This window comes from Dermochelys coriacea, chromosome 1, assembly GCF_009764565.3.
Source record: "Dermochelys coriacea isolate rDerCor1 chromosome 1, rDerCor1.pri.v4, whole genome shotgun sequence".
NCBI lineage: Eukaryota > Metazoa > Chordata > Testudines > Dermochelyidae > Dermochelys > Dermochelys coriacea.
The window spans coordinates 6480148-6503794 of NC_050068.2; the positions used below are offsets into that span (position 1 = coordinate 6480148).

Sequence of the window (23647 nt, forward strand, 5' to 3'; positions counted from 1 at the left end):
GTGTACGTCATCGGACGCACATCACGTGGGGGGAACTACAGCTCCCAGGAGCCCTAGGGCGGGGCGGGAGAAGATCCCGCGACAGGTGGGGAACTCTCGCCGCGAGCCCCTGTGGGACATGTAGTTCCCAATTAGCTCCCCGGTAACTACACTTCCCGCCATGCCTTGCGGGGTCGGGGCTGGGTCGGGCTTTTGGTGCCGTTCTGGTTACCATAGCTACCCCGAGAGTTCCATCTAATGAGGGGAGAGAGAGAGGAGCAGAGATGGTGAGTGTGAAAAATCTTTGCACCGAGTGTGAAAAGAGGGGCCAAGGACTGGTGAGTGTGAAAAGAGGGGCCAGGGGCTAGTGGCTGTGTAAATCTGTGCCTGGCACTGGTGAGTGTGAAAAGAGGGACCAGGGGCTAGTGGGTGTGCAAATCTGTGCCTGGCACTGGTGAAGGTGAAAAGAGATGCCTGGGGAAAGCGGGTGTGAAAATCTGTGCAGGGTGCTATTGAGTGTGAAAAGAGGGACCAGGGGTTAGTGGGTGTGTAAATCTGCCTGGCACTGGTGAGTGTGAAAAGAGGGGCCAGGCGCTAGTGGGTGTGCAAATCTGTGCCTGGCACTGGTGAAGGTGAAAAGAGATGCCTGGGGAAAGTGGGTGTGAAAATCTGTGCAGGGTGCTATTGAGTGTGAAAAGAGGGACCAGGGGTTAGTGGGTGTGTAAATCTGCCTGGCACTGGTGAGTGTGAAAAGAGGGGCCAGGCGCTAGTGGGTGTGCAAATCTGTGCCTGGCACTGGTGAAGGTGAAAAGAGATGCCTGGGGAAAGTGGGTGTGAAAATCTGTGCAGGGTGCTATTGAGTGTGAAAAGAGGGGCCAGGGGCTAGTGGGTGTGCAAATCTGTGCCTGGCACTGGTGAGTGTAAAAAGAGATGCCTGGGGGAAGTGGGCGTGAAAATCTGTGCAGGGTGCTATTGAGTGTGAAAAGAGGGGCCAGGCGCTAGTGGGTGTGCAAATCTGTGCCTGGCACTGGTGAAGGTGAAAAGAGATGCCTGGGGGAAGTGGGCGTGAAAATCTGTGCAGGGTGCTATTGAGTGTGAAAAGAAGGGCCAGGGCCTAGTGGGCATGCAAATCTGTGCAGGGCACTGGTGAGTGTAAAATCCATGTAATTGCTTGACGAGTATGAAAAGCTATGCAAGAGCACAACGTACACGAAAAGCCGAGCAGTGGGCGTGGTAATTCTGCAAGGGCATGCCGAGTGTGAAAATACGGTGCTGTAAATGTAAACGTGTGATGTGACCGAGTGTGTAGCTCTGAACTGAGTGTGTAGCTCTGTGAATTTGGTGTGTAGATTTGGGCAGGCAGCAGCCAGGGTGTGCTGCTGCAGTGGGCGCCCAGTTCCCTGGGCCTCACTTTCGGTGAAGTGCGCTTAAAGCGATGGTTCCATTCCCGGGATGGCTCAGTGGAAACTGAGGCAGCTCCCCCTGCTCCCAAGAAAAACAGGTTCTAGTTACCTATCCCAGGTTCTTATATGGCTCTCATCACCCTGGTATCTGGGTGCCTTAAAGTGCTTGTAGCCAGAAATCAGAGTAGCAGCCGATGAAGTGAGCTGTAGCTCACGAAAGCTTATGCTCAAATAAATTTGTTAGTCTCTAAGGTGCCACAAGTCCTCCTTTTAGATTCATAGATACTAAGGTCAGAAGGGACCACTCTGATCATCTAGTCCGACCTCCTGCACAGCGCAGGCCACAGAATCTCACCCACCCACTCCTATGAAAAACCTCACCCATGTCTGAGCTATTGAAGTCCTCAAATCATGGTTCAAAACTTCGAGGGAGCAGAGAAGCCTCCCTCCAGTCAACCATGCCCCATGCTACAAAGGAAGGCAAAAAAACCTCCAGGGCCTCTCCACTCTGCCCTGGAGGAAAACTCCCTCCCGACCCCAAACATGGCAATCAGCCAAACCCTGAGCACATGGGCAAGATTCACCAGCCAGATACCCAGGAAAGAGTTTTCTATAGTAACTCAGATCCCATCCATCTAATATCCCATCTCAGGGGATTTGGCCTATTTACCCTGAATATTTAAAGATCAATTACTTACCAAAATCCCATTATCCCATCATACCATCTCCTCCATAAACTTATCGAGTAGAATCTTAAAACCAGATAGATCTTTTGCCCCCACTGCTTCCCTTGGAAGGTTATTCCAAAACTTCACTCCCCTGATGGTTAAAAACCTTCGTCTGATTTCAAGTCTAAACTTCCTGGTGGCCAGTTTATACCCATTTGTTCTTGTGTCCACATTGGTGCTGAGCTGAAATAATTCCTCTCCCTCTCCTATATTTATCCCTCTGATATATTTATAGAGAGCAATCATATCTCCCCTCAACCTTCTTTTAGTTAGGCTAAACAAGCCCAGCTCCTTAAGTCTCCTTTCATAAGACAAGTTTTCCATTCCTCGGATCATCCTAGTAGCCCTTCTCTGTACCTGCTCCAGTTTGAATTCATCCTTTTTAAACATGGGAGACCAGAACTGCACACAGTATTCTAGGTGAGGTCTCACCAGTGCCTTGTATAACGGTACTAAAACCTCCTTATCCCTACTGGAAATGCCTCTCCTGATGCATCCCAAAACCGCATTAGCTTTTTTCACAGCCATATCACATTGGCAGCTCATAGTCATCCTATGATCAACCAATACTCCAAGGTCCTTCTCCTCTTCCGTTACTTCTAATTGATGCGTCCCCAACTTATAACTAAAATTCTTGTTATTAATCCCTAAATGCATAACCTTACACTTCTCACTATTAAATTTCATCCTATTACTATTACTCCAGTTTACAAGGTCATCCAGATCCTCCTGTATAATATCCCGATCCTTCTCCGAATTGGCAATATCTCCCAGCTTTGTATCATCTGCAAACTTTATTAGCACACTCCCACTTTTTGTGCCAAGGTCAGTAACCAAAAAGATTGGTCCCAAAACCGATCCCTGAGGAACTCCACTGGTAACCTCCCTCCAACCTGACAGTTCGCCTTTCAGTAGGACCCGTTGCAGTCTCCCCTTTAACCAATTCCTTATCCACCTTCTGATGTTCATATTGATCCCCATCTTCTCCAATTTAACGAATAATTCCCCATGTGGCACGGTATCAAATGCCTTACTGAAATCTAGGTAAATTAGTTCCACTGCATTTCCTTTATCTAAAAAATCTGTTACTTTTTCAAAAAAGGAGATTAGGTTGGTTTGGCACGATCTACCTTTTGTAAAACCATGTTGTATTTTGTCCCATTTACCATTGACTTCAATGTCCTTAACTAATTTCTCCTTCAAAATTTTTTCCAGGACCTTGCATACTACAGATGTCAAACTAACTGGCCTGTAGTTACCCGGATCACTTTTTTTTCCTTTCTTAAAAATAGGAACTATATTAGCAATTCTCCAATCATTCGGTACTATTCCTGAGTTTACAGATTCATTAAAAATTCTTGCTAATGGGCTTGCAATTTCAGGTGCCAATTCCTTTAATATTCTTGGATGAAGATTATCTGGGCCCCCCGATTTAGTCCCATTAAGCTGTTTCAGTTTCGCTTCTACCTCTGATATGGTAATATCTACCTCTATATCCTCCTTCCCATTTGTCATGCTACCATTATCCCCAAGATCCTCTTTAGCCTTATTAAAGACTGAGGCAAAGTATTTGTTTAGATATTGGGCCATGCCTAGATTATCTCTAACCTCCACTCCATCCTCAGTGTTAAGCGGCCCCACTTCTTCTTTCTTAGTTTTCTTCTTATTTATATGGCTATAGAACCTTTTACTATTGGTTTTAATTCCCTTTGCAAGGTCCAACTCTACTCGACTTTTAGCCTCTCTCACTTTATCCCTACATCTTCTGACCTCAATTAGGTAGCTTTCCTTGCTGATCCCTCCCATCTTCCACTCCCTGTATGCTTTCTGCTTCTTCATAATCACCTCTCTAAGATGCTTGCTCATCCAGCTTGGTCTACAACTCCTTCCTATGAATTTTTTCCCCTTTCTTGGGATACAGGCTTCCGATAGCTTCTGCAGTTTTGATTTAAAGTAATCCCAGGCCTCCTCTACCTTTAGATCCATAAGTTCTTCAGTCCAATCCACTTCCCTAACTAATTTCCTTAAATTTTGAAAGTCAGCCCTTTTGAAATCAAAAACCCTAGTTGCAGATTTATTTTTGTTAATCCTTCCATTTAGTTTGAACTGAATTAGCTCATGATCACTTGAGCCAAGATTGTCCCCTACAACCATTTCTTCTATGAGGTCCTCGCTACTCACCAAAATTAAATCTAAAATGACATCCCCTCTAGTCGGTTCAGCAACTACTTGATGAAGGAATCTATCAGCTATCGCATCTAGGAAAATCTGAGCCCTATTATTATTACTAGCACTGGTCCTCCAGTCTATATCTGGGAAGTTAAAGTCTCCCATGATCACGCAGTTTCCATTAGTATTTACTTGATTAAAGACATTAAAAAGGGCTCTATCCATATCCAAATTAGATCCCGGAGGTCTATAGCACACCGCAAGCACTATCGTAGGAGAGGCTTTACTAGTTTTCTTCCCCAATGTAATTTTTGCCCAGACGGACTCTGTCTTATCCATTGCATCGCTTCTTATTTCTTTACATTCTAACTCATCATTGATATACAATGCTACTCCACCCCCTTTACCTTTGTTTCTGTCTTTCCTAAAGAGCACATACCCTTCAATACCTGTAGTCCAGTCATGACTACTATTCCACCATGTTTCTGTTATCCCTATAATATCTGGTTTCACTTCCTGCACCAGTAGCTCTAGTTCCTCCATTTTGTTACCTAGACTCCTCGCATTGGTGTACAAACATCTTAATTTTTGCTGTTTGGCCTCGCTCACATTTTGTACCCTATTAGGCACAGTCATTCTACAGCCAGTATAACCTATTAGACTAGTATCCACACCGCCCTCGCTCCTTATATACATTCTCCTACCCACGGCTGTATCCATTCTTACTTCATCTTCTTCCCTCTCAATGCTAAAATCTGGCGTGGAGATTTTCTGGACATCTCCCATCCATCTCCCCCCAATTCCTAGTTTAAAGCTCTCTTTATCAGTTGTGCCAGCCTCGATCCTAGAAGTCTATTTCCTTCCCTACTGAGATGAAGTCCATCCCGAGAGATCTGACCTCTGTCCGTGAATGCCTCCCAGTGGCCATACATCCCAAAGCCCTCCTTATAGCACCACTGCCTAAGCCATCTGTTGACAGTCATAATCTTGTCAGACCTTTGTTGCCCTTCTCTAGGAACAGGAAGGATCCCGCTAAAGATCACCTGAGCCTCAATTTCCTTAAGCGTCTTCCCCTTCCTTTTCTTTGTAGCCAGAAAGTGGACTGTGTACAAATGGCCCCCGGCAAAAGGCAGAATTGGCATCCATGTCCCAATTGCCAAACCGCATTCTGTCCTCCCTGAGACCTGTGCAGCCCCACACTCTGTGGCACTGTCCTTTGTACTGTGGTTGTTGTTTTCACAGCCTTGAAAAGTGTGTGAGCACCCCCGGCACGAAGCCATTTACTCACCCAGAGAGATCTGTATTAAAGAGATCTGGCTCCAGTGTCAGGGACCAGCTCACTGTGTCTTTCAGAAGGAGCCTCACTGCACGCAGGACGTTACCAGTCCAGTGGTGCTGTTTGTGGAGTAAACGTTTTTAAAGCATCCCCTTTAACACCATCACTTCTTGTGCTGTATGCCAGGTGGCTGTATTTCAAAGGCAGAGTGATCGCCTCATAGAAAAATGGAGGGGCCCTTGTTGAATGCAGGGGAGCTGCAGTCAGGAGACCACCATTTATATCTGGCTTGCTCTCTGGCTCGCTGTGTGACTTTGGGCAAATCTCTAACCCCCTAAGTGCCTCAGTTTCCCCACCTGTAAAATGGAGGCACTGACTTCCTAACATAACACTTGGAAAGCTCAATGAATGAATATTTTAAACAGCTTTGAGCCCTTTGGACGTGTTGTTAGTTTGTCAAGTGCTTGGGGACTGAAAAGCACTATGAGAAAATCAGCTATTAGAACATAAAACAATATCTGTGAAATCAGAGTGCCAGGGCAAAGGCAGCCATGCATTTCCACTTAGCACTTCCAAACAGCACAGAGGAATTAGGAAATTTGCCCTGGGTTGCACAAGGAGAGAGTAGCAGAACTGGGAACAAAACTTTATTGTTAAATGGGGATTCTGGGCTGAGCTCATTGGCTCCGAGGGGCAGGCCTGTACGTCCTGGGCCAGGAACCAGCTAGCTGTGTCCATCCATAGTGAATTCAGAGACCTGCATTCCACAAAATTAAACATGAAGTTAAATGTTGCCAGCCTCAGCTCTCCTGCCCTTTTGATTGGATGTGGTATTCTTGTTCCTACTGTAACGATGCTGGTTCTGGCGGGACCCAACTGAGAGTGCCAATTCAGGACAAATTGCTTAAAGCAGGGCAGATACTGCCCAAGGCTTCAGAGTAGCAGCCGTGTTAGTCTGTATCCACAAAAAGAAAAGGAGGACTTGTGGCACCTTAGAGACTAACAAATTTATTTGAGCATAAGCTTTCATGAGCTACAGCTCATTTCATCGGAAATTTGTTAGTCTCTAAGGTGCCACAAGCCCTTCTTTTCTTTTTGCCCAAGGCTGGGGTTTTTCCACCTCTAAGGCAAACCAAACCAGCCAAACAGAGCAGACTTTGGTCTCACCCCACTGGCTAACCACAAGTCACACAAGCAATTCCCTTAGACACTCCAGTTTCCCAGTATCTCCACCAGTGCCACTCGTTATGGGGATAAATAGTTACGAAAACCAATACCCCAGTAAAAGAAAAAAGGTTCTCTCGATCCTAAAGGATCAAGCCCCAGACTTAGGTCAATATACAAATCAGATTTTACCCACAAATCACGCTGTTGCCAATCCTTTAGAATCTAAAATCTAAAGGTTTATTCATAAAAGGAAAAGATATAGATGAGAGCTAGAATTGGTTAAATGTAATCAGTAACATACAGTAATGGCAAAGTGCTTGGTTCAGGCTTGTAGCAATGATGGAATAAACTGCAGGTTCAAATCAAGTCTCTGGAGAACATCCACAGCTGGGATGGGTCATTCAGTCCTTCATTCAAAGCTTCAGTGTAGCAAAGACCCTCTAGAGGTAAGAAGCAGGACTGAAGACCAGATGGAGGAGCTGTAGCAGCTTTTTATATTCTTTTGCCTTGTGGTCTCTGCTTTCTTTGGCCCAAGGACAAGCTGTCCATCACATGGCCTGGAAACACCTCAGAGTTCTGTCCACAAGCATGTCCCTGCATGTCTTGCTGAGTCACAAGGCGTGTCTGCCTCCTCTCAATGGGTCAGTTGTATCACTGATGGTCCTTAATGGGCCATCAAGCAGGCTAGGCAGAGCTGACACCCCAACTTGTCTGGGGTGTCACCCAGAAGCATAGCATAAGTTTGAAATACCGACAGTATAGAGTCAATATTCATAACTTCAACTACAAAAATGATGCACACATATAGACAGCATAATCAGAAAACCATAACCTTGTCTGAGACACCTCATTTGACCCTCTTTATTTAAGATTTGGTGCCACTACAGGACCTTGGTTGCAACGATGATCTATACGGTCCCAGATTATGTCAATAACGTCACACTTACCCTAACCCGTCATGTGCCTTGTGCTGTTAAACAGCTGCCAGTTCCACCCCAGAGGCGGCTGCACTTCAGAGGCACGGATGTGAAAGCTGCTGGGGTCCTCTCAGTTGAATGGTGCCATCTGATGCTGTTGTCACATTGTTAGCTTGCGGTGCTACAGGTGCAGCCTTGTTCATACTCATCTGGTTGCTTAAGGGGGGAATGCCATGATGCTGGGGGTTTGAAGCCAAAAATATCCTTGGATTTGTGCTCCATCTCAGCAGCACAAAATATCGTTGTGAGCCAGCTAGTGTGTCTGTGCACCACTGCCCTCTACTGGATGGAATTAGGACTACTCAGCTATATGTCCTAAACTCTGTACTGCTCATTACTAAGGAAGAGGCTCTGCTAGTTCAAGTGGAAGGGGCTGCTTTGGACTCAAAAGGAGCTGAGTTCTAGTCCTGCTGTGAGCTGTGGCCTGGCTGTGGCTGTGACGCCTTAAGGGCTGTTCTGGTTTCTTTTTTAAAACCCCTCTCCTGTGGTTTTTCCTAGTGTGGCCTGAAAGATGAGTATGCGATGGGATTGCTGTAAGATCTCACTGCGGGCACCTCCTCTGGACTACTCCTTCCGAGGCATCAGCTTCATCCAAGGTGCAGTTCTTACTCTGCAGAGCAAACTAGAATAGACTTGTCAGTGGGGCGGGGCGGGGCAGTGGGGGCAGACCGCAGCTGTCGCTCATTGGCTCCTTAACTGTCCATCCCAGCAGAGAGGCCTTTTCATGTAAGGACCAGTCTTCCACTGGGGAAACTCAGTGACTTGCTCAGGCTCACGAGAGGAGTCAGTGGCAGAGGTGAGAGGAGAATCCAGGCATCTTGCCTCCCAGTCCCTCTCTCCCACCAGCAGAGCACACCCCCCCTTCCAGAGCTGGAAATAGAACTGGGAGTCCCGCTTCCCGCTTCCTGCTCTAACCCTTCAACACTGCTTCCCGAGCTACAGTACAAGGCACCGGGAGTGACCAGAAAAGGCCGGAGAGCAAAGTGGGAAATAAGCCAACTACACGTTTTAATGCTGCCACCACCTCTGTTGTGTGATGGGATTCAGCCAGAGCAAGCAAAGCGCACAGCCGTGCTTAGGGCCTCTGTCCCCAGTGTCGGGGTTCCCCTGCAAAAGGCGTGTCACTGGGCCAGCCTGGACTGCTTTGAGTTATGCATGATGAAGGTGCCGTTAGCTAGCAGCTGGTTCAGTCTTAGTCCGCTGGCTCCCTGCCGTCCCACCGCCGGGGACTTCACAGACCCGGCCAGGGAAGAGAGTCAGATCCCGGGAGCACTCTCCCAGAGCAGTCCTGTTACTGACGGGATTTGCCCTGCCGCACAGGTCTCCTAGCTGGCTGGCAGCCCTTCTGCTGCATTCTCAGCAGGGACAATGTCAAGCGACGTTGTTTTCAGGGGTGCAATGGGGCAGTGGGGAGGGAACAGGGGGCCAGCCCTCCTCCTTGGCCAGATCTGGGTGGCATCACGGCAAAGTCCCTCCCTGCTGCCATGACAGAACGAGGAGTAATGGTCTCAAGTTGCAATGGGGGAGGTTTAGATTGGATATTAGGAAAAACTTTTTCACTAAGAGGGTGGTGAAACACTGGAATGCGTTACCTAGGGAGGTGGTAGAATCTCCTTCCTTAGAGGTTTTTAAGGTCAGGCTTGACAAAGCCCTGGCTGGGATGATTTAACTGGGACTTGGTCCTGCTTTGAGCAGGGGGTTGGACTAGATGACCTTCTGGGGTCCCTTCCAACCCTGATATTCTATGATTCTATGATTCTATGACACAGGCTGGCTGGGCCAGCCTGGAGTGGCATGGTGACCCTGTACACCAGGTTGCAACACCACTTTGATTTGGGGTGACCAGGCAGGTAACCTGGGCCCCTCCTTAGCAAAACTCTGGTAGTCCCCCCAGCCAGCCTCCCAACCCTGCTGTCCAAGGTGTGGCACGGACCCATAGCCCTTGCCCTGAAGAGCCTGCAATCTCCCAAGACAGGACAGACACAGGGGGAAGGAAGGGCATACCATGACCTGTCCCCCATGGCCAGGGAGAGGGAGTGGCTTGCCTGTGGTCACCCAGGAAGCTGGTGGCAGAGCCAGAAGTGGAAGCTGGATCTGCTGTCCCTCAGCCCATTGCCTTAGTCACAGGACCAGATTTCCACCAGCTTCGGAGCAACTAGCAACATAGGTCCCTAAAACACGCCGCAGATGAGCCTGGAGCAAGGGCTAGAAACTGTTGCTGTAGAGAACCAGGCTGTGCCGGCACCGGCAATGAGCGCGGGGAACCGGCTGCCCCCTCCCTGTCTGCTTCTGCGGGAACCCCAGCACAGCTGCGGGGTAGGTTAACCAGAGTGCAGGGAGGTGCCCAGATACTACGGTGATGGGAGCCGCATCAGAACCAAGATAGACCGGGTCCGTCTCTGCCCAGCAGGCACTGCTGCAGTACTCTGCCACCAACCAAATCAGCAGCAGGTCAGACTCTTTCCCTAGGCTGCTCTAACCCCCTTCCCTACTCTCCCCACTAGACCTGCTGACAGAGGAGCCCCGGGCTGGCCTCAAGGTGATCAAGCGCTCGGCTGGGGGGAAGTTGCTGACCCAGGCGGTGCGTCTGAATAACAACACCATCAATGAGCTGACCGACTTTGCCTCCACCATGGAGCAGCTGCTGGAGCACCCCGACGAGCTCTCCTGGGTCGACCTCTCCTTCAACGACTTGCCTACTGTCGACCCGGTACGGCTGAACGGGAGCACTGTGGGATGGTGGCTCAGGGGGTTAGCCCTCAACAGGGCAGGCTCCTAACCCTGCTTCTGACACCGACTCCCCCTGAGGTCTCGGGCAAATTCCTGCCCCTCTATGTGCCTCGGTTTCCCCACCTGTAAAATAGTGGTGATACCCCTCCACCCGCTTTGAGGTGTGTGATTAAAGCAGCGCCACAGCTGCGTTAGTACAGCTGGATTACACACTGCAGCTGTACATGGGATGTAAGAGCAAATGCTCCCAGGTAGCCCCTTGCAGTGGCGCCAGGTGCTTGGTCCATGCCGGTGTTACCGCTCTGCAGCCCTGACTCACCAGGCTTTGATTAGAGCCTGAGTGCTGCTCACCATCAGGACCAGTCTGCCCCCTGCCCTTGCACTAGTGCAGCCCGGTGGCAGAGGGGAACAGCTGGCAGAGCAGGATTGCTGTGGGGAGTGGGGTGATGCCCCGGTCACCTTTAGGGAACTCAGGCGATTCAGGGGATCCCCGCCAGTCGGAGCTGCGGGGGTCTCGGAAGGGCTCAGTGTTGGCCTAACTCTGCTGCCATTATAAAAGCCCCCCGGAGTTCAAGGGGAGCTGACAGGCCAACAGTGAGCTCTTTTGTAAATCACAGCCCTATTGTGTGTCCCCTAAGCTCTGGGCAAAATCAGGCTGCTTTTCCCAGTTGGGTCCCAGTGGAGCCTTGGGTGAGTCCCGGCTCTTTCCTGTTTCTCAATTTCCCACTCCGCAGAGCTGGGACAGTGGTCCTGCCCCACTTATAGAATCACAGAATCGTAGGACTGCAGAGGTCATCTAGTCCAGTCCCTGGCATTTATGGCAGGACTAAGTATTATCTAGACCATCCCTGACAGGTGTTTGTCCAACCTGCTCTTAAAAATCTCCAATGACAGAGATTCTACAAACTCCCGAGGCAATTTATTCCAATGCTTAACCACCCTGACAGTTAGGAAGTTTTTCTAATGTCCAACCTAAACCGCCCTTGCTGCAATTTAAGCCAATTGCTTCTTGTCCTAGCCTCAAAGGTTAAGAACTACAATTTTTCTCCCTCCTCCTTGTAACAACCTTTTATGTACTTGAAAACTGTTATCATGTCCCCTCTCAGTCGTCTCTTTTCCAGACTAAACAAACCCAATTTTTTCAATCTTCCCTCATAGGTCATGTTTTCAAGACCTTGAATCATTTTGTTGCTCTTCTCTGGACTTTCTCAAATTCATCCATATCCTTCCTGAAATGTGGCGCCCAGAACTGGACACAATACTCCAGTTGAGGCCTATTCAGTGCAGAGTAAAGCGGAAGAATTACTTCTCGTGTCTTGCTTTCAACGCTCCTGCTAATATGTTCCAGAATGATGTTTGCTTTTTATTTGCAACAGCGTTACACTGCTGACTCATATTTAGCTTGTGATCCACTATGACCCCCAGATCCCTTTCCGCAGTGCTCCTTCCTAGGCAGTCATTTCCCGTTTTGTATATGTGCAACTGATGGGTCCTTCCTAAATGGAGTACTTTGCATTTGTCCTTATTGAATTTCATCCTATTTACATCAGATCATTTCTCCAGTTTGTCCAGATCGTTTTGAATTTTAATCCTGTCCTCCAAAGCACTTGCAACCCCTCCCAGCTTGATATCACCTGCAAACTTTATCAGCGTCCTCTCTATGCTATTATCTAAATCTTTCATGAAGATATTGAACAGAACGGGACCCAGAACCAATCCCTGCAGGACCCCACTCGTTATGCCCTTGCAGCTTGATTGGGAACCATTAATAACCACTCTCTGGGAGGTTTCAGAATAGCAACCGTGTTAGTCTGTATTCGCAAAAAGAAAAGGAGGAATTGTGGCACCTTAGAGACTAACAAATTTATTTGAGCATAAGCTTATGCTCAAATAAATTTGTTAGTCTCTAAAGTGCCACAAGTCCTTTTCTTTTTACTTTCTGGGAATGTTTTCCAACCAGTTATGCACCCACCTTACAGTAGCTGCATCTAGGTTGTATTTCCCTAATTTGTTTGTGAGAAGGTTCCTGCTCCATGCTCGTGAAGCACTATGAAATCCTGGGATGAAAGAGGCTAGGGAAAGTCAAAGCCTGGCTGGGGCTGCTTTTGATAGGGGGGTGTCTCATGGCCCAGCTGTTACCCTGGGAGAGGCTTGCTTTGCTTCCAGGCTCTCTGCTCCCTCCCTCACTGGGGCTGGGGGTTTTGTGGTTGCAGGTCCTGACTACATATCCCCATCTCCGGGCCCTCAACCTGCACGGGAACAGCATCCAGAGCCTCAGTGAGGTGGACAAGCTGGCCATCCTGCCGTGCCTGCGCACATTGACCCTGCACGGAAACCCCATCGAGGAGGAGAAAGGCTACAGGTAGGGCCAAGGGGCTCAGCCAGCTAAGACTTTGGGGAGAGGGAGGGACGGTGGGGGGAGAGGAGAGCCTAGCACTGGGGAACAGCTCTCTGCCTTCTTCTGCCAGGGCGCCCAGAGAGCTCGCTTAGGGCCTCCTCCACCTCCACTGGAGTCAACAGGCTCCCAAAGCCTTTGATGGGAGCTGGGTCTGACTTGCCCTGACACCGTGCCTCAGTTTCCCTTTGGGGATAATGATCATTTCTTTCTCGCAGGGAGGATGGAAGGGTGAAGTGCTTTAAGATCCTCAGTGGGAAGGCCCCAGAGGGCAAAGTGGTACCTGCAGGGTGTCAAACTCTAGAGCGTCAGCAGGCTCAGGGGAATAAGGGAGAGGACCCACATGCAACCCTCTCTAGCTGTCGTTGCATTGACGCCAACCCACATGGCTTATTCTGTCCTGGCCTCTGCGCCGTGCCCTGCCCAAGGCCCCCCCCCTCCCCGCGCTGCAGCAAGACTCCTGGGATACACAAACCAGGCCATGCCAAGGGAAAACTTTTAAAAGGCTGGGTCCGGCTCTCATCAACCCCTGCTCACGAGCCAGCCTGCCCCATGCATATGAGTCTACAGATCCTCTCATCAGTGCCGGAGGACAGCCAGGGTCAGAGACCCTCATCAGGACCAGGGTCCCATTGTGCTGGGTACCGCATGTTCATATAGTGAGAGTCAGTCCCCAGACCTCACCCAAGGTCACCAGCAGGGCAGTGGCAGAGAACCCAGATCTCCTGAGTCCCTGCCCGGTCTCCTCACTCATGCTGGAATTGTGTAGGCCCCAAGCAATGGTTCTGGACTGGCACTCGGAGAGTCACTTGCCATCGCTCCGAGACACATGACGGAGCAGGCCGGCCAATTGGATTTTAAATTTAGTGATGCCTCTACCATCCGGGCTTGCCCAGCTGTTCCTTAACCCTGCTCCCTTTTGGGACACATGCGACTCAGTCAGGCAGCAGGGTCTGAGAGCACGAAGCAGCGGCAGCAGGTAACGGAGGTGCTGCCGAGCTGTATTTGTTCTTCAGGTCTAGTCTCTTACAGCATCAGTGCCAAGATCCAACCAGCCAGGGAGAAGCCCACGGGAAGCGTGTGGCTGCTCTTGCCCTTGATTTTATACAATCTGCTCTGCTCCAGTGCCCAGCTGTGGCGGGGCCTAGTGCCAACGTGATCCCAAAGGCACCCCGATCAGACACAATGTGCTGTGTCTGGCCCTAGGAGAGAGACTGCAAGGAGGCAGACCAGAGGCTCCTGGGCAGCACTGATTGCAGCAGCTAGCTCTGCCCCCCTTGGGAGAGGAAGCAATGCCTCGATCTACTACCAAGGGCTTCTCTAGGCCCAAGCTGGGGGGTACAGCGTGAGCTGGGGGGCAGGGAGGAGAAGCAACCCCTGCCCCCGGGCATTGGGGTGGGGAGGCCAGAGGACAGGGAGTGGCCCTGGCCTGATAGCCCACGCCGTTCCGGGCCTGACTGGCCGCTCTCCCGCAGGAGTTATGTGCTGTCCGTGCTGCCCCAGCTGAAGTCCTTCGATTTCAGTGGCGTGACGAAGCAGGACCGCTCCACCGCCACCATCTGGAGACGCATGAACGTCAAACCCAAGAAGGTCAAGAAAAGGCGGGACGACTACTGAGGGGATGGGGCCTTTGAGGCAGGGGATGAAGCAGCAGCTGCACCATTCAACGGGGCCCAGCACCCTGGCCTGGGGGGGGGGGCGTAAAGCCCGTGTGTTCGCTTAGGAATAAAGGCTCAGAGCTCTGTGGGGTAGGATGATGAATCGCTACGAGGGGTGGGGCTCGGTCATCACTGGAAACGGACAGGGAGGGCTGCCGTGGCAGTGGGCCGGGTACACACCTGCCATTGTTGGCACAGAGGGTTTGTGCTCAGCTCGCTCCACCAGCTTCTCCTGAGAGGCTGAGAAATGGCCCTCCTCCTCTCCAGCGATCGGCAGGCAGCTGGTGGGGAAGAAATGGGGCCCTGGGCCTCCAGGAGGCGTCTGACACCAAAACCCGGTTGTGCCCCCAGCAGTGAATGAGCTGGTCTTGCCACGCTGGGCTCCTTTAAGATGTTCCAGCCCCCTCCCCGCCCAGCCAGCTCCTGCTGAGGCTGCCAGCGAGAGTCCATCTGTGGTCAGGAGGTGCTAGTGACCCCACGCTGGCTGCTTCCTTCTCAGCTGAGGATGGGGCAGCGCCACTCCTGGAGGCTCGGGCCCTTGGCTTGCTCACGGGGTTTCTTTTTGGCTGGACTGTAAAGTGCAACCCCCTGTGCCCAGCACAACAAACCCAAAGCCAGCATGGCAGGAGCAAGGTCACAGAACCATCCCAGTAGAGCCCCCAGTTAGATCCCAGGGGCAAAGAGAGGGGCCCCTACCTGGGGAGGCAAACAGCTCAAAGTGCTACATACAACAGGACTGTCCATCTTCCAAGCAACCTGCCTCCCTTGGCCCCAGCAGGCAGGCTCTGCAGTGTGAGCCCAGTCACTCCTGCGAGCACTGACTTCCTCACGTGCTCAGCCCACCTCCAAACGCTCGGTCTCCTTACTAACAAGCAGAGGAGCCGGTCGTTCAGGTAGGGGTGGGATGAGCCTGAAGGCCCCTGACTCCTTTGTGGGAAGAAAGCTGGTAAGTGACTGTCCCCCATGACCATTTGATTGATCATGGGCTCCCATCAGTCATGAGGCCTGCAGCTTCCGGGGCTATTCTGCCCTGCCCCCTGGGCTTTAGTCATTCCCAGCTTAGCCAGCCAGGTTTACCTTGTGCCACAGGGTCCTGGGCTAGTCTCGTCATCACCATGCAAGTCCCTGCCTGCCACTGTCATCACTTCCCCAAGAGGCTTCTAGCACAACTGCTCCAGCCCCTTTCTTCCCTCCCTCCAACAGGATATTGTCACCTCGCCCTTTGTCTTTCCAGAGGCAAATCAGAAGCTCGACTGATAAGAGGCAAAGCTTGTTTGAGTCAGCCCAGGCATGGGTGCTGCTAGGGTAGAGCGGCAATCTGATCCCTGACCATTAACGGTGCATGCCCAGTGGGCTAGGTGAGGGCCTGGGGCTAGCAATGGTTCCGTGCTGTCAGACCCATTCCCCACCCAGACACATCTTCTCCCACCTCCAGCCATTCATTGCCCCTACTGCTTCCCCAGGGCCACTTCAGTGACTAGAGAGGCTTCGTTGAGACCCCAATAGGGATAGATACTATGGTGCTATCGATCGGACCTAGGAGCTCCCTTCTCCGGGAAGTACAGTGGGGGGGAGGGAGCTAGAGTTCCAGTTGTGGCTAGTTCTACACTGGGTCTGGCATAGTTGAGAGCAACCTCAGGGCTGCTCTAAGTGACACCAGCTTCTAACCATGCCCAAGGAGCCACTGGCCATGCAAGGGAGGGGTGTAGCACAGCACCTGCCTGGCTCCCCTCTGCCTTGGGGCAAAGTGGCATACAACCTGCTTCTCTACCCCTGAAGGTTCTCCCACCTGCAGGGACACGCAGCCCAGCAGCTGTGCCTTGCTGAAGACAGCATCTCCTCAGACTGAGGAAAAATGGTGCCAAAGGGGTGAAATTCAGCCTGGCAAGGCTGCATCACCCTCTCCCAGCTCTCCTTTAGGACAAGCCCCTGCCCCCACATTCCCTGTGCTCGCCCAGGGGCTGCAGCGCACTTAAGACCCAAGCAGCTGCCAGCCTTGCTAAAACAGAAGTTTAAGACAACCCCTTTAGAGATGGTATGGCGGGGTGGGGGTGGGGGCAGAGAGAGAGAGGGGTGATCCTCTCCCTGGAGAGGCTCATGTGTTAATGCTGCTGAGCCAGCCACCCAAAACCACAGCTGCCTGGGTCGCTCAGGCCAGTTCCACACACCAGCATCAGTCCTTCCCCTTGTGCCTAGAAATCCCCATCCCTTAGCGGTAGGAACAGGAATGAACTCAACCAGCTGTGCCAGGAGCAGGTGGTAGAGACGCTCCGGGGTACTGCGGAAGAAGCTCCTGGGTTAATGGTCTGAGGGGTCCTTGCCCCAGTAAAAGGCACACTATTAAACACATCAACTCTTTCCCACATGGAATTTCAAATTTTTGAAAGTGGTCCAATTTCTTGACACGGCTCCATGATTTCTATAGGCTCAGAACAGATGGAGCATGGATCATCTAGGCTGACGTGCACAGCTCTGGCTGGAGAACTGTGCCTTGTGGGCCTACAGCAAGGCCAGTAACATGTGGTTGAGTAAAGCATCTCTTTGGCTACGTCTACACTACTCCCCCGCCACTCCTCCTATCAGCGCTCTGGGGATTGATGCACTGGGGTTGATTTAGTGGGCCTAATAAAGACCCACCAAATCGACCGCAGATCACTCTCCAGTCGACCCCGGTACTCTACCCCAAATGAGAAGAGTAAGGTAAGTCGACGGGAGAATGTCTCCCATCAACCCAGCGGAGTTTGGACCCTGTGGTAAGTCGACCTAAGCTACGTCAAGTCCAGCTACGTTATTCATGTATCTGGAGTTGCGTAGCTAAGGTCGACCTTATGTCTACACTACCGCGGTAAGTCAACCTTAGCTACACAACTCTAGATACGTGAATAACGTAGCTGAGGTCAACTTACTGTGGTTGTGTAGACATAGCCTTAGAAAGCCAACCAATGGCCATTTAAAGATTATGATGTGGAGAATCCGCCGGAGCCCAAGGGAGGATGTTCCAATTGCCCTCTCTGTTAAAAATCGGCACCTTATCTCAGGGATCCAAATTGTGAGCAGAGAAAACAAGTGAAAAACCAGTGGATTTTTTCATTCCAAGAAGCTTACTGGACTGAAACAAATTCAGACTACACAGCTTTTGGTGGGACTGCTCCAGCTGCCTTGAGGAGGCACGGTTTCATACCCTTGTTTTGCTGCAGTCACATAATGTCTAGATTGCAAAGCAGTCCATCCCAGAGTGGTATTACAGATAAATGCAGTTCTATCGTTTCCACCGACAATCTGATCTGAAGCCAATGCAGCTCATCTGTATCAACTCGACAATCTGAATGCTTGTTAGATCGATTGTGCCACACAGAACATGGGTTTTGATTACAATGGAGGGTATGTCCCTGCTGCACTCAGAGCTGTGACTGCTGCCAAGGGTGCTAGAACAATTTGTGTCATGAGGGTGCTGAGAGCCATTGAACCAACTGTAAACCCTGTAATGATAGAAACCACTTCAAGCCAGAGGGTGCAGCAGCACCCCCGGCACCCCTTGTTCCAGCACCTATGACTGCTGCCCATATAGAAGTACCTGAGTTAGCTTTGATCACGCTAGCTCAAACAATACGAGGAAAGTTGTGGCAGTGCGGACTGCATAACCCATCTGAGATACTGAGTATGCTCCTGTTACTCAAACTAGCTGGATCAAAGTAGCCCAGTTACGTCTACACTGCAATCAAAGGTTTAACTGCAGCACATGTAGACATAGCTGGAGTCACAAGGCCTCTGGGTCTCACCTTTATATCAGGAGCATTGCTGGTGGCAGGCAGCAGCAGCCAGGGTGGCATTTGAAGAAGCCAGCATGGGTTGTTTGGGAGCTACTTTGAGGCAGCTTGACAAGCAGTTCCCCAAAGCTGAGAAGGAAACAGAGTTCAGAGTCAGCAGCTGGCCAGAGTCAGGGGAGAAGATTTTAAAATCCTTCCTGGAAGGCTAGAACTGTGCTAGAAACTAACATTGCCCACAGTTGCCTGCTTTGATGACCAGAATGGGCGCCTGTTAGATTAAAGATTGTCCCAAGACAAGTTTTACATGCCAGGAGCTGATCCAGCCCCACAGCCTGCTCTACAGACAGACAGGGCAGCTCTGTGATTCCCTAGAGCAGCGTATTGGCACAAGGAACCTTCAGTGAGGTCTTCACACACCAGAGCAAGTCAGCTGGCATCATCTTGTCCTTGGGGAGGATGGGCAATCATGCCCAGGACTAGGAGTCAGTGTGCTTGGACGAGTCTCTTAAACCCCAGTGCCTCAGTTTCCCCTCTGTACAGTGTTTAATACTGACCTACTGCATGCGGGGAGTTGAAAGCTGCTTGGATAGCCTCAGCTAGGCTGTGCAATAGTAGGGCAAACTATTTAAATGGTAGGCACTGGGGCCCTACAGGGAAAGCTGGCCTTGAATTCTGAACTACAAGTACCCCCATCAGGTAGTCACTTTGCCTTCAGCGAGGATGGGCAAGGGCAACTATGATAGGTTGCAGGCTCGGTTTAGGCAGAGTGAGGAGACCTTATGGCAGACGAATTTAGAGAAGCAGGTTGCAGTGAGCCAAGCTACAATTTAGGGCAGGACAACGGAACTCCTCATCTCTTGTGCACTCAGTGGTCTCTTCAGTGACACATGGCCTCTGATCTGGGAGAGTGCACCTCCAGCCACACAGCATGCCTTGGCCCAGGTAGGCCCTGGGTCAGTACCTACGAGGGAGTCACACCCCTAGGGCATTAGCAGAGAAGTACATCCCTGAGAAGTCCTGCTGGTCAGTGGGTGGGAATGCAAGACCCAGAGCCACAGGGAGAGATCCACCACTCTGCACGGGAGACCATTCCTGCCACCTTTGGTCAACACAGTTGAGACCACATCTTTGCCAGGCAATTCACATTTCATACAAGCTGAGCCAAGTAGCACTAATGAAACACAGGCGGCAGGAAAGGACTCGGTATGAATAGGGCCCTACAAATTCATGGTCCGTTTTCATCAATTTCACGACCACAGGATTTTAAAAATAGTAAATGTCATGATTTCAGCTATTTAAATCTGAAATTTCATGGAGTTGTAATTGTAGAGATCCTGACGCATAGAGTATAATGGGGGGGGCGGTACTGCTACCCTTACTACTGTGCTGCCTTCAGAGCTGGGCAGCTGGAGAGCGGTGGCTGCTGGCCGAGATCCCAGCTCTAAAGGCAAAGCTGGTGTCAGCAGCAACGCAGAAGTAAGGGTGGCCTGGTATGGTATTGCCACCCTTCCTTCTGGGCCGCTGCTGGTGAAGCACTGCCTTCAGAGCTGGGCGTCCAGCTAACAGCTGCTGCTGTCTGCTGCCCAGCTCTGAAAGCGGCACAGAAGTAGGGTGGCAATACCCCTAAAATAACCTTGTGATCCCCTGAAACTCCCTTTTAGGTCAGGACCTCAATTTGATAAACTCTGGTCTCCCCTGTGAAATCTGTGTAGTTTAGGGTAAAAGTAACACAAAAAGACCAGATTTCATGGGGGTAGACCAGATTTCACGGTCCATGACATGTTTTTCATGGCTGTGAATTTGGTAGGGCTCCAAGTAGAATTATACCAGGGGCTTTCGTCATCGACCATTCGGCTGGAAGTCTTAGCCTCTACTAAAATCACAACCCATCGCATGTGTGTGACCACAACCCAGGCCACTAACTGGTTCCAAGCTCCAGTATGGCTGAGGGAACTGAGCCTGAGGGAACTGGATTATTTAGCCTGCAGAAGAGAAGAATGAGGGGGGGATTTGATAGCTGCTTTCACTACCTGAAAGGGGGTTCCAAGAGGATGGATCTAGACTGTTCTCAGGGGTAGCAGATGACAGAACAAGGAGCAATGGTCTCAAGTTGCAGTGGGGGAGGTTTAGGTTGGATATAGGAAAACTTTCACTAGGAGGGGTGGTGAAGCACTGAAAATGCGTTACCTATGGAGATGGTGGAATCTCCGTCCTTAGGAGTTTTTAAAGGTCAGGCTTGACAAAGCCCTGGCTGGGATGATTAGTTGGGGGGGATTGGTCCTGCTTTGAGCAGGGGGGTTGGACTAGATGACTCCTGAGGTCCCTTCCAACCTGGTATTCTATGATTCTATGCTTGATGACGGACCAGATCTTCCTGCAGACCCTGCCACTGCCTTCTCACCCCGAGATCTCCACACAAGCTCATGGGATTGGCTTGAAAAGAAGGGACAAAGGAGACTGGGGGGTTGGATGAATGTATTTTATCTATTGTGGCCAAAAAAAAAAAAAAAAAGTTAAAATACAAAGGTTCAACCATGTAAAAACAAGTGGTGCTAGAAACAGCCAGTCCTGCGAACAGAGCCTCAGACCCCGGCAGCCACGATTCGTTGCGGTGCGTCCTTTAAAATATAACATCGGCCCTACCCCACGCCTGAAACTACCAGGATCGTTGTGGGAAAGCTTTTAAACCCATGCTACGCGGGGTGAAATTTCCAATGTTGTCACCGTGAACGCAACCATTTCCCCCTCCACCAACCGATAACATAACAGGTGGCAACTAGGTACAAATACTGCAATCTGCCTTGACTGAAGAGCCAGGAGGGCACGCTGCCCCTACTCCTTCCCCAGGGCCACTCGAGTGATTAGAGAGAGTCTTCCCTTTGTGGTCAACACTGTGCAATATAGGCTTCCTATGTGATAAAGCCCCTCCCCCCAACACATCTATGCTGGCCTGGCCTGGCCTGGCCTGCTCCACCCCCACAAGAGAAAGGGAAAGCCTGGAGCAGGTTGGCCTAAGTGGTGGTTATTGTCTCCTTTGTGATTAGTCGGTCATCTGGGCTATGTACAAGTTCCGTAGTGGCGAGACGCCGATTGGAGGGAGGAAAAAAAGCAAAGAAAAAACAAGTGAAAGGTGCTCTTGGGCGAGCGTGCTCACGGGATCCCAAACTGTACAACCAGTTCTTCTTTCGCATCCACTCGGATCTGCGAGAGTGCACTGAAGGCATAGGCAGCTATCCGGGAGACCTGTAGGCAAGAACGAGGGGCAGCAGCGTGAGTGACAGCTCAGAGTGGGATCACTCACCAACTAAAGCCATTATAGCCACTGCCTGCGGAACAGAGAGAGTCTACACCCCATCCCGAAGAGCCCCCCCATCACCATCTCAGCAGGGGCCGCTGACCAAGCCAGTCTAGGCTGCGGCACACCGGAAGGGCAGCACAGGGAAAGTCGGCACTGCTCCCGCCACCCTTGTCACGAACAGCCATCTTTTCCCAGGAATGTTCCATTATAGACAAGACTGGAAAGCATAAGGCCCCAGCAGGTGTGAAGATGGCTCCAGCCCAGAGGCAGGGAGCCCAGCTGTGCGCTCCCTGCGCAGAGATCACCTTTCCCCTTCCCGACGCATGCATGCGATCCAATAGCATTCACATTCTGCCACAGTGAAGGCAAACAAACCGGGGGCTACCATTGGCCGCGTCAGCACCAGGATCGCCCCAAAAAGCTCTGATCGGGGATGCCCCACTGCACCCTCCTCCCCATCCCCCACCTTCCAGCAATGGCAACTGAAGCAGGGTTTTCATGTGGCTACCGGCCCAAGAGGCCTCCAGAGCTCCCTAGAACTGTGGGAAAGGTGAACCCACCCAAGGCCTTAGTCACAAGCTGACCGGACGCGCACTTTAACTTCTAGGGCTTGCAGCAGTTTGAGAGTCTACTACCGGTGGTTAGTGGAGCTGGTCAGAACAAGCGTCCCTCCCCTGGAAAAATTCAACTGTGCCAGAAACCAGAGTGAACATCCCATTGAGTCAGCCCGAATGAAAACACTTCCATTTGTCACACCAAATTGCCACATTAATTTCAAGTCAGTTTAACATTAGACTGGGTCCATCTGAACAGCCTCATGGGAGTTATAGTTTGGGTGCCTCCACTGGATGGCCTGCCTGGTGAGACTACATTTCCCATGATGCATCAGTCTTCCCTCTTGCTGACCCATTGTGATGCATCTTGGGAAATGTAGTCCAGCCCAGCAGTTCAGCCCCCAGAGGAAAATGGGGGTACAAGGCACTCAAACTACAACTCCCATAAGACACTGTGGGAGCTCAGAAGACTGCGGTTTAGCATCAAACAGAATTGAGAAACATCCTGATTTGGGAATTGCAAAACACTGTGTTGATCAAAAAGCATCAAATCACATTTAGACATTTCTGAATAGAAAGTTTTGGTTTTCAGGTGTGACTTTTTAAACAAGAGCTGAAGTTGCCCACAGAAAGCAGACATTTGCTGCAAGACATTGTGTTTATAGTTTAAAAAAACCCAAAAACAGACTATCATGATTTTTGGCAGGAGCTTTTCAACAGCTCCAGTGGTAAGCCACACTGACCCCACATCACACAAAACTAGCGGACAGCTCAGTGCCCAGAAGCTCGTTTTAGAGAACCTCCAACCACCACTAAAGGGAGAGAGACCCCCAAGGTGATGGGATCTTGGAACCAAACTCAAGAGGTGTGCTCCTTATGGACACTACATCCCATGGCAGCTTGCTACTCCATTGGAGCTAGGTTTCCAAGGAACAGCAACAACTTAGTTTGGAAGATTATCTGTGGGAAAATGTAAAAGTTTCATCCCAAGGGCTTTACCGACTTACAAGCTTTCCCCAGGGATTGCATTCACAAACTACAAGAATGCAGCCGCCTCTGGAGTGGGATGGGGCAGCTATTTAGTTCTGCACAGGACAGCACAGGATGGGAGGGGGACAATGTATCCAAATGGAACTGGAAGCAATTGCCAGAGTTGGAATTCGCCCTGAACATCAGCGCCAACACTCACATGGCCCATTTTTTGTCAAAGCTGCAGTGTTTTTAATCTTATCCCCAAGGATACTTTTCCAGCAGCGCCGCTTACTCCATGCTGGAGAACTGATTCAGAACTGACTCACAACAAAAGCCGTCTCCTAAGACGGCACCACCATTTGTTCCCGTCCAGTTACCGGCCAAACCCTGGTGAGGCAGGAAATCCGCTCAGAGCAGAGCCCGAGGTGGCACGGACTCAGCGTGTCTATAGTTCTAGAAGTCCCGGCTAATCCGTGAGGTCATGCCCATTGCTTAGCTGAACTGATGGCAAGAGGGCTCGGTGGAAGAAAGTCTGCGTACATTCCTGAACCCTGGCCCTTAACAAGCCAGCACC

The 23647-nt window shown here is 50.7% G+C and overlaps 2 protein-coding genes across 3 annotated transcripts in view; one reads left to right on the forward strand and one right to left on the reverse strand.

Moving 5' to 3' along the window:
• Positions 1-138: 138 nt before the first annotated feature.
• On the forward strand, positions 139-14568 carry LRRC51 (leucine rich repeat containing 51). 2 transcript variants are annotated; one of them, XM_038414059.2, is made up of 5 exons: positions 139-266; positions 8198-8295; positions 10204-10409; positions 12643-12791; positions 14300-14568. In XM_038414059.2, exons 2-5 carry the CDS (start codon positions 8211-8213, stop codon positions 14439-14441), a joined length of 582 nt encoding a protein of 193 aa, XP_038269987.1. In that variant the 5' UTR covers positions 139-266; positions 8198-8210; the 3' UTR covers positions 14442-14568. The 2 variants fall into 2 exon arrangements, with proteins under 2 accessions (XP_038269987.1, XP_038269999.1); XM_038414071.2 differs by having other exon boundaries at positions 172-317.
• A 6146-nt stretch (positions 14569-20714) lies between these two features.
• The window catches only part of LAMTOR1 (late endosomal/lysosomal adaptor, MAPK and MTOR activator 1), a 30155-nt gene continuing 27222 nt past the window's right edge, over positions 20715-23647 (reverse strand). The window contains exon 5 of the mRNA XM_038414092.2: positions 20715-21492. Within this exon, the coding sequence (XP_038270020.1) occupies positions 21400-21492 (93 nt within the window). The 3' untranslated portion in view covers positions 20715-21399. The remainder of the gene's footprint in view (positions 21493-23647) is intronic.